The sequence below is a fragment of the Ptychodera flava genome, chromosome 3 (assembly GCF_041260155.1).
Source record: "Ptychodera flava strain L36383 chromosome 3, AS_Pfla_20210202, whole genome shotgun sequence".
NCBI lineage: Eukaryota > Metazoa > Hemichordata > Enteropneusta > Ptychoderidae > Ptychodera > Ptychodera flava.
In genome coordinates this window covers 20,580,082-20,593,841 of record NC_091930.1, presented here as the reverse complement: position 1 = coordinate 20,593,841, position 13,760 = coordinate 20,580,082, and the positions used below count along the sequence as shown (strand labels likewise).

At 38.2% G+C, this 13,760-nt stretch overlaps 1 protein-coding gene across 1 annotated transcript; it reads left to right on the top strand.

The window, feature by feature from the left end:
* The first annotated feature begins 2,962 nt into the window (after positions 1–2,962).
* LOC139129714 (NADH-ubiquinone oxidoreductase 49 kDa subunit-like) lies at positions 2,963–13,016 on the top strand. Its single transcript, XM_070695391.1, has 11 exons — positions 2,963–3,114; positions 3,876–4,092; positions 4,781–4,982; positions 5,529–5,641; positions 6,335–6,487; positions 7,598–7,683; positions 8,446–8,565; positions 9,390–9,519; positions 10,782–10,877; positions 11,147–11,288; positions 12,169–13,016. The coding sequence occupies exons 1-11, from the start codon at positions 3,008–3,010 to the stop codon at positions 12,204–12,206; spliced, it is 1,404 nt and encodes a 467-aa protein (XP_070551492.1). The 5' UTR covers positions 2,963–3,007; the 3' UTR covers positions 12,207–13,016.
* The last annotated feature ends 744 nt before the right edge of the window (positions 13,017–13,760 follow it).

The window sequence follows — 13,760 nt, the reverse complement described above, 5'->3', positions numbered from 1 at the left end:
GTCCCGATAAACCTAGGAGGTGAAGGTGTTATTCATATATGGTGACAACACACCGCTGATCAGATGGGTGAGAATACAATATGACCACCTTCCGCTTTGATTTGCAGTCAATGTCACCGGTGCAAGTCTTCGATAGACGACTTTCAAACTGCAAAAGCTTTCTTACCTTCTCATTAAAACCTACATGAAAGTCAATGGCATCCAGATTGGCATGTCCATTCATGGCTCTAAAGCCCCGAGGCGCATTCTACCTCAAGTGATGAAGTGGCATCAGCATTAAAAAAAAAAATTAAATTTCGCGTAATATCGCGTACATCTATGAGTGACTGCTGAGTGCTTGTTGTGTCAGGAAAGTGAATGCAACCACTTGCAGCACCCCAGAGTACCATGGAATCCAGACGCAGTATACCGGTACGTATGCTGCTTCACAATCTCAGGTAAAAACAAGCTGCAAGCATGTTTAATAAGACGCCGGGTTTCACTTTGCGAAGAAAATTTACGTTTCCTTTACATCTGATATAGTTTCCTTTCCATCAAGCCAGTAACACGATTGGAACTAATTTGGGATAACTGGATGGAGAAGTAATGTCGATTCATTATACAAATGTTATCTCATCTGCTTTTCTTTTTATATTAACACACTTGTTTTTATGAGTAATTTGCGATATTGCAACATTTACCTATATGGTCGCTAACACTTTTGCAAAATATGAAAATCCAATTATCCCAAATTAGTTCCAATCGGGTTCAGTCGACCATTCGATAAATGGACCACAAAAATCTGTAGTCTCGGATTATGCTGTTGTGATTTAGTTTCATGTTGTTCAGTGTGCAGAAGATGACAAATCAATTCAATACCATACTGCGTATCTGATACACTTGTGAATGAGGACCACTTAGCTAGCCATTGATGTTCGATATGTAGGTCGTTTCCATCCATTCATTTATTCATTCATTCATTCAAAAGAAATTAAACTTACTTTACGGACAGCAAATAACTGTACATTCTTAGCAATAACGTGACGATATATATGACAACGTATATGGAACAACGTACATCATTTGTAAGTTTGGACTCAAACTTAGCTTCAATTTCGTTAATCGAGTTTAGCTGCACGTCAGAATACATTCATTATCTACAATAAGGGCAAGACTGAACTGATCAATAAGTTGATAAAAGGTGGCAACAAGACGAGCTAATGATACCAGAATGTGCATGACATTCACGGCAAGAAGATCCAGCTTTTTGAATTAAGGAAAGGACGAGCGTCTGAACCCACAGTGAGTCGTTCAGACAACTCCGATTTTCGCACTACTGAGTAACCTGGCGTAAGATATCCTCGACACAATGCGACCATCTTTTTTGCAGGACAATCCTTACATTTCACGTTTAGCTCGTTATATTATTCTTTTAGAAATCTTCGTATTTTGTCCTTTCAAGAAGGCAAACTGGGATATATATTTTTCTGCATCTTACCAAAGTAGCATAAGTTTCAAAAACAATTTGTTGTTTTAACCATAATGATGCAAAGTGCAAGCAAGGTAAAGTTCTGGATAGAGCAAAGCGAGATGAAGTGTGTACATTAAACTTAACTCGCATAATGAACAACAGCGCCAAGAATAAGAGGTCCGATGCATTAATACACAACTGGTTGCTTGATACTCGTCATCATAGTTCCCGGAAAATCTCTCAAAAATAAATGACGTCATGCTTTTCTTTATTTGTTTATATCTGGTGAGAAAAAATGTATAGGAATGTTCACTGTGACAAAATTTATGTAAATACTCTGGTGATATATGTCAAAGCTGCAAGGAAGACACATCTTTGGGGAGAGAGAGAGAGAGAGAGAGAGAGCAAGCGAGAGCAAAGAGGGTCAGTCATTTGGTTTAATGTACAGACCATGGTTCTCTTACATCGTTTTATACATCACAGATGTGAAGCTGTTTGGCTTTCCAAGTGGAAAAGCAGGATTAAAAAAACACGTGAAGTATTTGACACAAAATAACCGACACAACTCATCAAAAAAAAGGTGGAATATATATGTCTCCTAAAACTACCTGTGTAACGGATGATTACGTTTGATATATATATATATATATATATATATATATATATATATATATATATATATATATATATATATATATATATATATATATATATATATATATCAAACTATATATATATAATATATATATATATATATATATATATATATATATATATATATATATATATATATATATATATATATATATATATATATATATATATATATTTATACCAAAACTTGTTTGTATCTTCTCAGAGGGTAAAGTGCTCGATGCAGGGATGCAGAGCAATATTACAATAAATATGAGAACACATCAAGTATCTTTGGTACCTATTACTCGAGTTTCACGCATACACGCGATCGTCAGATAGGTAGATTTTATTTTATTTCAAATATTTTATTATTATAATAAAATCTACCTATCTGACGATCGCGTGTATGCGTGAAACTCGAGTAATAGGTACCAAACATACTTGATGTGTTCTCATATTTATTGTATATATATATATTTATATATATATAGTTGAACCATTCGTCTGATGATCGCTACAGAGAGCACATGTAGCGTGAAACTCTGAGTAACGCCTAAGTCCTGTGTTCTACTTGTTATCATTTTTAATATATATATATTATATATATATATATATATATATATATATATATATATATATATATATATATATATATATATATATATATATATATATATATATATATATATATATATATATATATATATATATATATATTTATATATATATATATACATATATACTTATCAAAGTAATCAAATATAATTTCAGTTGCATGTCGTAGACAACAGAAGATTGAATTTATCGTATTCAGGACGAATTTGTGCAACCTATAGTAAACAGCGCCTCCAGCGTTGGACGAGGTCTCTGCGTTGGAGTAAATAAAATCCAAACAGTAACTTTTCGTGACCCTGCTCCAACATGGCGTCCATCCTAGGGACCTGCCTACGGAGATTCTCTCCGAATGCGGCACACAAGTTCATAAAATCGCCCGTTCTCAGTCGACTGCCTGTCGTTACTGCAGCGCGGTAAGTCTTTGTTGTCATTTTATCAAAGATTAAACCAGGGTAGAGGAAAACGCTGCTTATATTGTGTCCACTCGCAGACTGCTCGTCTCCCGGATGTTGAGGGTTACACAAGTTCAACGTACATGTAAATGCACCGGTAAAACACTTCGTACATCTATTTACATCCATTAGAAGATGATGCGTATGCTTTGATCGTCGCTTGTTAAATAGCTAAACAAACCAAATCACAAGTTAACAAATCATAGAAAATTGTTTGATCAATGTCGTTGGATTTGTGCTTGCCTGCCTGGTAATTTGCAAACGTATTGAACACTGAGGTTTACGGACGGCATTTTAACGTTTATGTCGTCACAGTGTTTATGTCGTCACCGATGTCGTTTAACATGTACCCTGTGTAATTGTTCTATTAAGGCTACATGTAAGTTTACCCCCATGCTTCCCCAAACACATACCATGTCCTGATATGTGGGTTCTTATACACAACTTCACAAGGTAGCCTTAGTTAGTTTGCTGACATAAGTCAGAAGTGGGGTCCTTGTTAAAAACTGTCAAAAAAGCCAAGTTGGTTAAAACTGGTGAAGCACAACAACAGATCCAATATGTTGCAGTTTTACAAAAAGTTGGACACGAATGCACGAATACCTTGAGCTATGCTTTGACGATCTCTGCAAACCAATAAAATAGATATTGGGATGAAAAAGTACTTAAAACAAGCGAAAAAAAGTCTCCTTTCTCTGAGCGTGTACATGTTTAATTTTCAGAGGAGCAAAACAATGGCAACCATCACCAGAAGACATGGAACAGTATGCGAAGGCTGTGATGTATCCAGACGAGACCACATCCAAATGGCTTGCACCGCCATGGGATGACAGGGACCCGCCAGCAGAGAAGGATGTCTCCAATCTGACCATCAACTTTGGACCTCAGCACCCAGCTGCCCATGGTGTGTTGAGACTTGTGATGGAACTCAGTGGGGAGGTAATAATTGATACAATAATATTCTATATTCAGTCTTCCCAGGATTTTCTGTTAGAGTGATGGCTTATTTACATAACAATAAATTTAATTGTTATGGTAATGAGTTTCTATTGTTTACCTAGAATTAAAGAGTGGTTACCACCACTCTATGCTCTTGTGAGAATACTGTAATATTAAATGGCCAGGAAATTAAACTTTTTGGTGATTTGTTGTTTGCTGTTTCTTGTTCTACTTCCTGATGCATGTTGAGATACACAGTGTTCAGCTTGGCAACTCTGCCTCCGCATGTGTAAACTGTGTTGTTATTGTTGACAAGTGAGTTCTGGTCCGGTCTATAATTCAGATGTAAACAATGACAGTGCGTATAGACGCTGTATTAACAGCCTACACGTGCATGGTGTAGGTGTTTCAATACTCTTTGAGGAGTTGAAAAACATAACTTACAATCGGTTTATGAAACAAAAACAGATGCCCTTTAAAGCAACATGTAACTTTTGACAATTTTTTCACTTTTTTGCATTTACTGTGCAAAGCATGCTGAGATACACAGTTTTTCAAATTGTTAGCTCAGCCTGTACATGTTCAGACTTCATGCCGAATGTTTAGAAGTGAATTTCAAAGTGAATTGTAGACTTCACTGAAATTCAAATGGAAATAGTAACGTATGTATTACACATTGTATTGACAGAGTGTGGTTCGATGTGATCCTCACGTTGGTCTCCTGCACCGTGGAACAGAGAAACTGATCGAGTACAAGACATACATGCAGGCCCTGCCGTACTTTGACAGACTTGACTACGTGTCTATGATGTGTAACGAACAGTGTTTTGCCATTGCCATTGAAAGACTGCTAAACATTGAGGTCCCCATGAGGGCGCAGTTCATCAGAGGTGGGTTGCTTTCCTGAGCTTATCCTATTTTCACATAGTTGAATTGTGTTTAGGAGCAATTTAGGGACAGTTTTTCAATCACTCAAATATCCTACAATACTTGTCTGATCTCCCACTGGTGTGGATTCATTCTGAAGCTTGTAGTTTTAATGAAATTTTCGTCTTCTTGTTTTTCATGAAAAATCAAAATGTGCGGCACAAACATCAGTCTGTGTTGACAACTTTCAGACTCCCTACAACTAACTTGTATCCAAGTAATTAAGGAAATGGTACCTCAATGTATTTATCAGTGGCTGTCCTTGTCTATATTTGAAGATATTTACTTCTTTGAAGAGCTGCTTTACAATGTGGTTAATTACCTGCCGGACACCACACAAATAGCCCAGTGACTGACTGAGTCCCATGGAAATAGCCCAGTGACTGACTGAGTTCCATGAAAATAGCGCAGTGACTGACTGAGTCCCACGCAAATAGCCCCATGACCGACTGAGTCCCATGCAAATGGCCCAGTGAATGACTGAGTCCAGTTTTCACTGTCTCTTACAGTGCTATTTGGTGAAATCACTAGAATACTTAACCACATCATGGGTATCACTACACACGCCCTTGATGTTGGCGCCATGACACCATTCTTCTGGCTCTTTGAAGAAAGAGAAAAGGTGAGAGTTTAGAAATGTGTAATTGTACTCTGTCAGATTACTCCTCCCTGCTAACCCCTCTAGCACCCCCCCCCCCCAAAGATTAATATACCATATGAAGTTGTATACAAACAGCCCTATGCTGTACATGTAAATTATGCTAAAAAGGTAACTTGTATGAACGTAGTCCTATTCATGTGTTGGCTTACAGAGAAACTTGAAAATGTCAAGATCTGTAATTACATTGCAGTGTTCTCCACAGCTTGGAAAATCAAGAGGGTTGGCCAGCTGAGCCACATTCTCATGTGAAGATTATGTGTAGTCAGCATTAATGTATTGAAGAAGTGTCATCATTGGTTCATTAAGCTGTAGGCTTCTATATAAACTCTTTAAATGGGTAGAATCTGTAATTTTGATAACATTTTTCAAGTATTATAGAAGAAAACTAGAAATTATACACCTTTTATCTCCGCAATTATGTAAAATGAAGAATTTCAGCTAACAGATTTTACACATTATATCGTATGAGACACGGAATGTTATTGCTGGCAATTGGATACAACTTTGTGTTTCTCCAAATCATCAGAGTGCAAGATAAAAAACTTCCTCAATATTGTTATCCAAGCAGTCAGCATTGTAGCACAAGAAATCGAATTCTACTGAAAAATGTTGGATTTCCTTGTAACCGTCTGGTCATAACTTCCGCACAAACAGCTTATGGAGTTCTACGAGAGAGTCTCGGGGGCAAGAATGCATGCTGCGTACGTCCGACCGGGCGGAGTTTCACAGGATTTGCCGCTGGGTCTGATGGACGACATCTACGACTGGGCAAAGCGTTACTCTCAGCGAATTGATGAACTAGAAGAGGTAGGAAGGAAAGTAATAGTGTGTAAAGTGGGTCGTATGACAATCAGTAAGCCCTCTGATAAATGACACAATGCGCTCCCCAGAGCCTTTAGGATGTACGATCGGTAAGATTAAAAGTAATGTCATTTCCCTAAATTGTCGATTTTTGGATTCTCCTTTGTAAGTATTATCAAAATGTGTGATAAAATATAGGGGTCACCGCGCTCGTTTTTGAGATACATGACCATGAATTTTGCCATTTATGAGAAAAAATGCTGAGTCAGCATTTTTTCACCAATGCATTTTCTATGGACGAAATAATTCAATGCTGTTTATCTCAAAAGATAGCGCGGTGACCATATCATTTTATTTGATCACTATTATTTATTTCTCTAGACTGAGCTTTGTGCAAATTTTCATGAAAATGACAATAGTAGAAATTGATTTTCCAGCAAATTTCAATGTAATCCTATGGGAAGTGACAAATTCCACGCGCGCGTACCGCTCGTACATCCTTAAAGCATAGTGGCTGCTGCTCTTTAATTTTGATGAAACAATTGAAATTCATTTACATAACAATCGAATTGTTATGCAAATTAGCCGCTGTACTATCAGATGTTCCTGGGGAGAATACTTATGACATCTTTGAACTCTGAGTAAATTTAAGGTATAGTATGTGCCTTGAAAGTGACATACAATCTCTCAGACTTTCCTCATTGATATTTTCAAGCGTCATTCTCTTACCAAATCAGGAATAAAGATCAGGGGTGACCTAGCAAAGTTTGGAACTAATGAAACATCTCCAAATGTTGGAAATTCAAAATGTTCACCATCCCTGAGTTTACTCAGTGGCGAAAAATAAAATTTAAATTTTTCGGAAAACTGAAACACTGAAAATTTTTCTTACACCAAGAGCTTTGAAATGACCTGCCAAAAGTGGAGACTGAAAACGATTTGTAAAAATTTGAGAGTTGGAATCTCTGTCATGAAGTTCATTCGGGCATAACACCAGTGTCCTGTACATGTAAGTGTTGTACCACCAAAGTTCAAGTTTAATACCCTATGAGTGTTTATCAACCGTTGCATGTTCCTTTGCCTCTCGGTGTGACCGAGTCATTTGCCATCTTTCAGATGTTGACAGCAAACAGAATATGGAAACAAAGAACAGTAGATATTGGCGTCATCAGCGCTGAAGAAGCCATCAACTATGGATTTAGGTAATGTTTTTTTCCGTGATGCCTTCATCGGTGCTCTGAAAGTTTCAGTAGTGGAATGTTACTCAACCCACTCCAACCCTGACCCACTCCAACCCTGACCCACTTCAACCCAGACCCACTCCAACCTTGACCATTCTGTATAGGTCATCACAGTGAACTAAAAGGGAATGCAGTACTGGCCAAAGCTGACACAGCTGGCCCTGTAAAGCGTTGGAAATCAGATGTTAGGGTAATTTAAATGATCAGTAAGTCTGCTTTCTTAACAACAGTGTAGTTTGATCACTAAACATGGAAATTATGCAGGTGATGTATACATGTACAGTATACAAGACATCATTATCGATAGACTAAAAGATCCGTCACTGGAGGGCGCTTTTTGGGAGCATAGAGAGTGCCCTTGAGCGACGGATCTTGAAGTCTACATTATCTGGGAAGGTTTTGATTTATACAGGAAGGCAACTGTTCTAAAGTTACCAGCCTGGATGTCACATGGTGACATTCCATGAACTTACCTCACTCATAAATAATTGTCACTGTACATGCTACAAAAGTAAATAAGATTGAAGTTGGAGACTACGGGTTGGGTATCAACATGGGTTGGTTATCAACATGGGTTGGTATCACATGTCATGTCTAACTTGACATGTGCGTTTCACGATTGCATGGTAGGAGAGGTTTTGATTCCCCTTTGTATTGTGCCAAGATAGACTATTGATATTGTGTAAAACACAGCAATGAATATGATTGTATGGTTCTTTGCAGCGGAGTAATGTTGCGCGGTTCTGGTATCAAGTGGGATCTGCGTAAAGTTCAGCCATATGATGCCTATGACAAGGTGGAATTTGACGTGCCCATTGGAACGCATGGAGACTGTTATGACAGGTACTGTGCAGTTACTGCCATTCAAAACTTTGTGTGTGTGCATGCATGTATGTTGCATTTCAAGTGCATGTTAAAGACATTGACCACTAGCCACATGTTAGGAAGGAAGTCTTCAACGTATAATGTAGCGGAGATCACTTTAATATATAGATACTGATATAGTAGTGTAGCTCTTTCAGAGTCAAGGTGAAAATGATCTCAAGCATTCCAAGAGAATGGTCTTTTTCAACCGTAAATACCCCTGGTGAACTTGGACTTGGAGAGTGACTTGATCAAAGCACATGCCAGTACATGCATGTCTTCATTTGACGAATGTATCATTCCTTTCTGTAATACAAAGTTTATTTTGCTGTTACTTTCTGCATTGAGGTGGTCACAAGAATGGCCATCTGATGGTTTCTATAGCTCTTCTGTGTTCTCAAGTAACGATTACATCAGATCAGGTTCAGCGTCAGTGTTACGGAAAATCGTGTACCCATGTAAATTTGAGGCGATGTTAGTGACATTATTATAATGAATTGAAGACAGCCTCTTTTCTCTGCTGTATTCTTCTTGTTTATTTTCGCAAAGTCTACCCCAATCCCCGATACCTCGTAAAAATCGGTGTCTTAATCAAAGATACTGACTATGGTGGTAATATGCTTAGCATATGGTATCAATATCAATATGTATTCCAGTACTTGTGGCCACTGGCCAAAATGTACAAGGGCATTTGTGATATTGTATGGTAATATTGTATATGCATGCCACATTTCATGTACAGTATGTACATCGTATTTCCGTATTTTCCCTGCCCTCATCGCATTCTGCATTCTGATTGGCAGATACTTGATCCGTGTTGAGGAGATGAGGCAGAGCCTTCGCATCATTCACCAGTGTCTGAACATGATGCCGGAAGGGGAAATCAAAGTGGACGACAACAAGATCTCACCGCCTTCCAGAGCTGAAATGAAGGTAAGCCAGTTATAGCGGTATGCGGTGAATCGTCGGTTAGAAAGGGACTGGACAAAGCCATCAAAATTTTGAGGAGGTGTGAGTGAATGCTGCCAGGCATAGCTATTGTCTTGCTAATGGTATCATTCAGTCACAAAGAAATCAACTCTGTGAAAGTCAGACCTAGTCAAAACACCACCATCAGGTCTGCACAGACAACTCTTGCAAAATGATGCATTCTAAGTGAGAGGTATGCAGATGTGTGGTGATGGTTTGACTACTCATGACCGCCTTTGAGACAATGTCTCAACACTGAAGAGTTGATTTCGTTTGAAATGATATTACTGCCTAGCTGATAATTACGCCTGACAGTGTTGACAACTCAATTTAGACAATATGTCTTGTTCCCATTTTGCCAATGTTTCAACCAATGGCAAGTAGTACACGTTGGACAATTGAAAGATTTAAACTTTTGCTCAAACTTTCCTGGAGGAAACTTTCAACCATATTCTTAACAATACAAGAATGAAAATCGGGGGTCAGTTTTGGTAAACTACCCAACATTTACCGATATGCTAAATTCAAAATGGCTGCCATCTCTGTGTTAACTCTACAGTGAAAGATAAACTTTGATTTTCAAATAAATAAGATGGGAAGAAATTCACATACTGGCAAATTTTCAAAATGAGCCCCCACAAGTGGTAGACCGAAATAGAATTGTAAAATTTTGAGTCTCAATATGTCCCCAAGGCACATTGTACACGAACGAAGTCTGCCATACAATCAAATCAAGGTGCTTTTGAAAAGTCTACCAATGAAATGTGGAGATAGTGTCAGCCTGAATCATTCTATACTTTACTGCTGACAATTCCTAGATGAGAACCTGTATATCCCATACAGATAACTTGTATGGGGAAAAATCAGCAATTCCGCTGGGAATTTCCATCATACATTGTATGATACCTACCCACCAAGCAACAAAGAAGTATTGGTGTTCCTTGTACTGACTCAGCCAATTCATTGCAATATTGACCGTGACCTTTCCATCTGGCATGACTTTAGTCCAACACACACACACACACACATCGTACTACCACTCAGTGCGGCTCGGTTACAATCAAAGCAACGTAAGCATTTCTCAGCAAGGATTCAGATAGCCTCAGGAGAAATCCAGTGATCTCACAAGGAGATCTTAACCATAGTGTTACTGTGTACACTACCAGTATTGTACTTGATTGGACAAAAACTGATACATGTGTAATGTATTGATTTGTACATCCCAGGATTCCATGGAATCACTGATACATCACTTCAAGCTCTTCACAGAAGGTTTCCAGGTGCCGCCAGGTGCAACCTACACTGCTATTGAAGCTCCCAAGGTAAGATATGCTAGTCATTAAAAAGGGCCTCTTCGTATCTGTGGTAAAACAACTTGCTTTTCTCAGATAAATATTGGGTCCACCTGGCTGAAGTACGAGGTAGAATTTAAAGATAGTGAAATGGTTTATGAAGTACTGCTACCATTTCTGTCGTCCCAGTAATTGGGCGTTTATTGATATGCTGTGAGAACACAAGTAAAAACATTCAAAATTGTCATAGTCACTACCCAAAGCAAAAAAACACTTCTAGAACTTCTCTTTCCTTGCAGGGTGAGTTCGGTGTGTATTTAGTCTCCGATGGCACCAGCAGACCGTACAGGTGTAAAATCAAGGCGCCAGGCTTTGCACATCTCGCTGGGCTGGACAGGCTATCCAAGGGCCACATGTTAGCTGATGTTGTAGCAATTATTGGTAAGTTGTTCAATACGACAAAGTGTGCACATAAAGGCTGTGTAATGCCCTGAAGTTCATTATGTGATATATTGTTAAACGGCCAGTAGCTATAACGTTTGATGATTTTTCCCGTTTTGTTTTGAATGCCAAGTACAGTGCCCAAAGCATTCAGTGATATACAGTATTCAGTTTGAAAACTCAGCCTTCTGGTCTCAGCAAGAATTCAAATTTAAGCAAGAACAGGGCATCATAAATTTATAAATTCACTATGGACAAGCTATACTTTACTATGTGCTCGAAAATGCTTTAGGAGTAGAACAAGAACTCTCAATTAACATGCAAAAAAGGAAACATACAAAGAATACTCAAAAGGTACAGCAACTGGGCCTTTCAGCCAAATTTATTTTATTTTGTAAATGCTTGAAGAATCCCTGCTGATGTGCAGCATGCTTGGAAGGTTATATCTGATTGGTCGATTGTCTTTATTCTTATCAACTTAGGCAGTCTTTTTGTATTATTTTATTATAACTGTATGATTCAGCCACCCAATTGGATATCAGCTTCCGAGTCGCTGCAAATCAGCCCGAGAATGTTGCATGGAGAGTTTGCTGAACTCTAAGTAGGCAAGAAATTTAGCGTTGGACTCCGTGGCTACAATAGGCTCTCTGTTCCGCAATCAAACAGCCAATCCACTACATGCAAAGCAAGGAAGACATAATAAGTTTTGATGATGGCTTGAACTTCTGTAACTGGCTCAATTCTCCAGTCCAGATACTTCCTGTTCGTGCAAGGTCTTGTGCTGTAAGTTGCATAAACAGTATCATGGCACATGATACTAAACTATGGAACATGATCAAAGGCTTCACCTTATGGACTGTTTGCTTATTCTCTATTTCAGGAACCTGTGATGTTGTGTTTGGAGAAATTGATCGGTAGACTTCAGTGTACAATTGCACCAAGAAAACAGAAACTTAAATTTTGTATGTAAATAGCATTGACGTGACCATGTTGTTAAACACCAAACTTCAACTAGGATTTGCTGGTTTCAGTCTATTTAACACAAAGATCTGACAGCAATGACAGAATGATCTAGACTTTCCAGGTTAAGCTTATTACTGTTTCAGCATATTTTTTTTGGACTTTCCCACGTATTTCCAAGAAATAATGTCACCTGTCACCGAGATCAGTTGGGTGATACCACAGATACAATGGCAAAAAGTTACAATGTATTTAGTTCAAAGAATTCCAAATTGCAGGTCAGATATCAATCTGATTAAAATCAGATGTAGTGATAGCAACATTTCCACCTTTGCTTGCCCTTTTCTGTTCATGCTACCTGATCATTACCTCACTACTGCCACATGAGATCACGTTAAAATCTTGCTCACGGCTAGAACAGCTGACCAATAGGAAAGAGGTTTACAACCCGCCACTTTGTCACGGATAGCAGCATTGTATTTTTAAAAACGAAGTACGATTGGCTCCTGCAAAGTGCAAGATTTGTATGCGATCTTCTATTACAGTGGTTCAGATGTAGTGAGATGACTATCAGCAGTTGGTCAGGGACACACAAACTCTCTAATTACAAAGTACAGGTACACGTAGAGCCTTGTCGCTTTCAGCAAAGGTATCCTTGTCTGCCTCAAACAGAGAGCGTTCTCACAAATTCTTAGGGTCCAGATTTCAAAGATTTCTTTTTGTGTGTGATTTGTTGAGCTCTTTGAAATAAAAACTGTACCAACACAATAGTGTGTGTGTGTGTGTTATTTGACTGTTTTTAGCTCCCATAGCCATATGTATATATGGCAATGGAAGCTATTCTTATAGGCTAGGAAATGTCTGTATGTATGTATGTCTGTATGTCTGTGTGTCTGTATGTCTGTATGTCTGTCCGTCAACATCAAAAAATCCAAAACCGCTGTACATTTCATCTTGATATTTGGTGTGTACATGGATGATGGGCTGTAGATGAGATTTTGTTCAAATGAAGTTGTCATTGCCAAAAATATGCAAATTAAGTGAAAAAATGTAAAAACAGTCAAATTGAAAAAACTCAATAACCACTGAGCAGATTACATGAAAAATTAGCATGTAAGTACTTTGGGCTGACATGAAATGATTGTGCACATCTTGGGTCAGTATCTTGGACTTGCTATTTTTCATGAATTTTTTTGTAATTTTCTCCCATTTTTGGTCAAGAAATCTGCTCTGAAACCACAAGTCCGATTGATTGGAAACTTGGTATGGAAGTGCATAGGAGTGACCTTTCCCAAATTTGGGTCCCAAATTTGGGCAAATCGTGGTGAAATTTGCATATTTTTAGTTTACACGTCCATAGACTCCCATGTATAAGGCAGATCTCCACAGACTCCCATGTATAAGGCCACGAAAAATAAAAATTTAGTTTTTCATCGTATTCATATTGCAAAAAGGATGCAGTGACACAATTTTTAGTCCCTACGGATGAAGTCCAGTGAGCTTATAGATTGG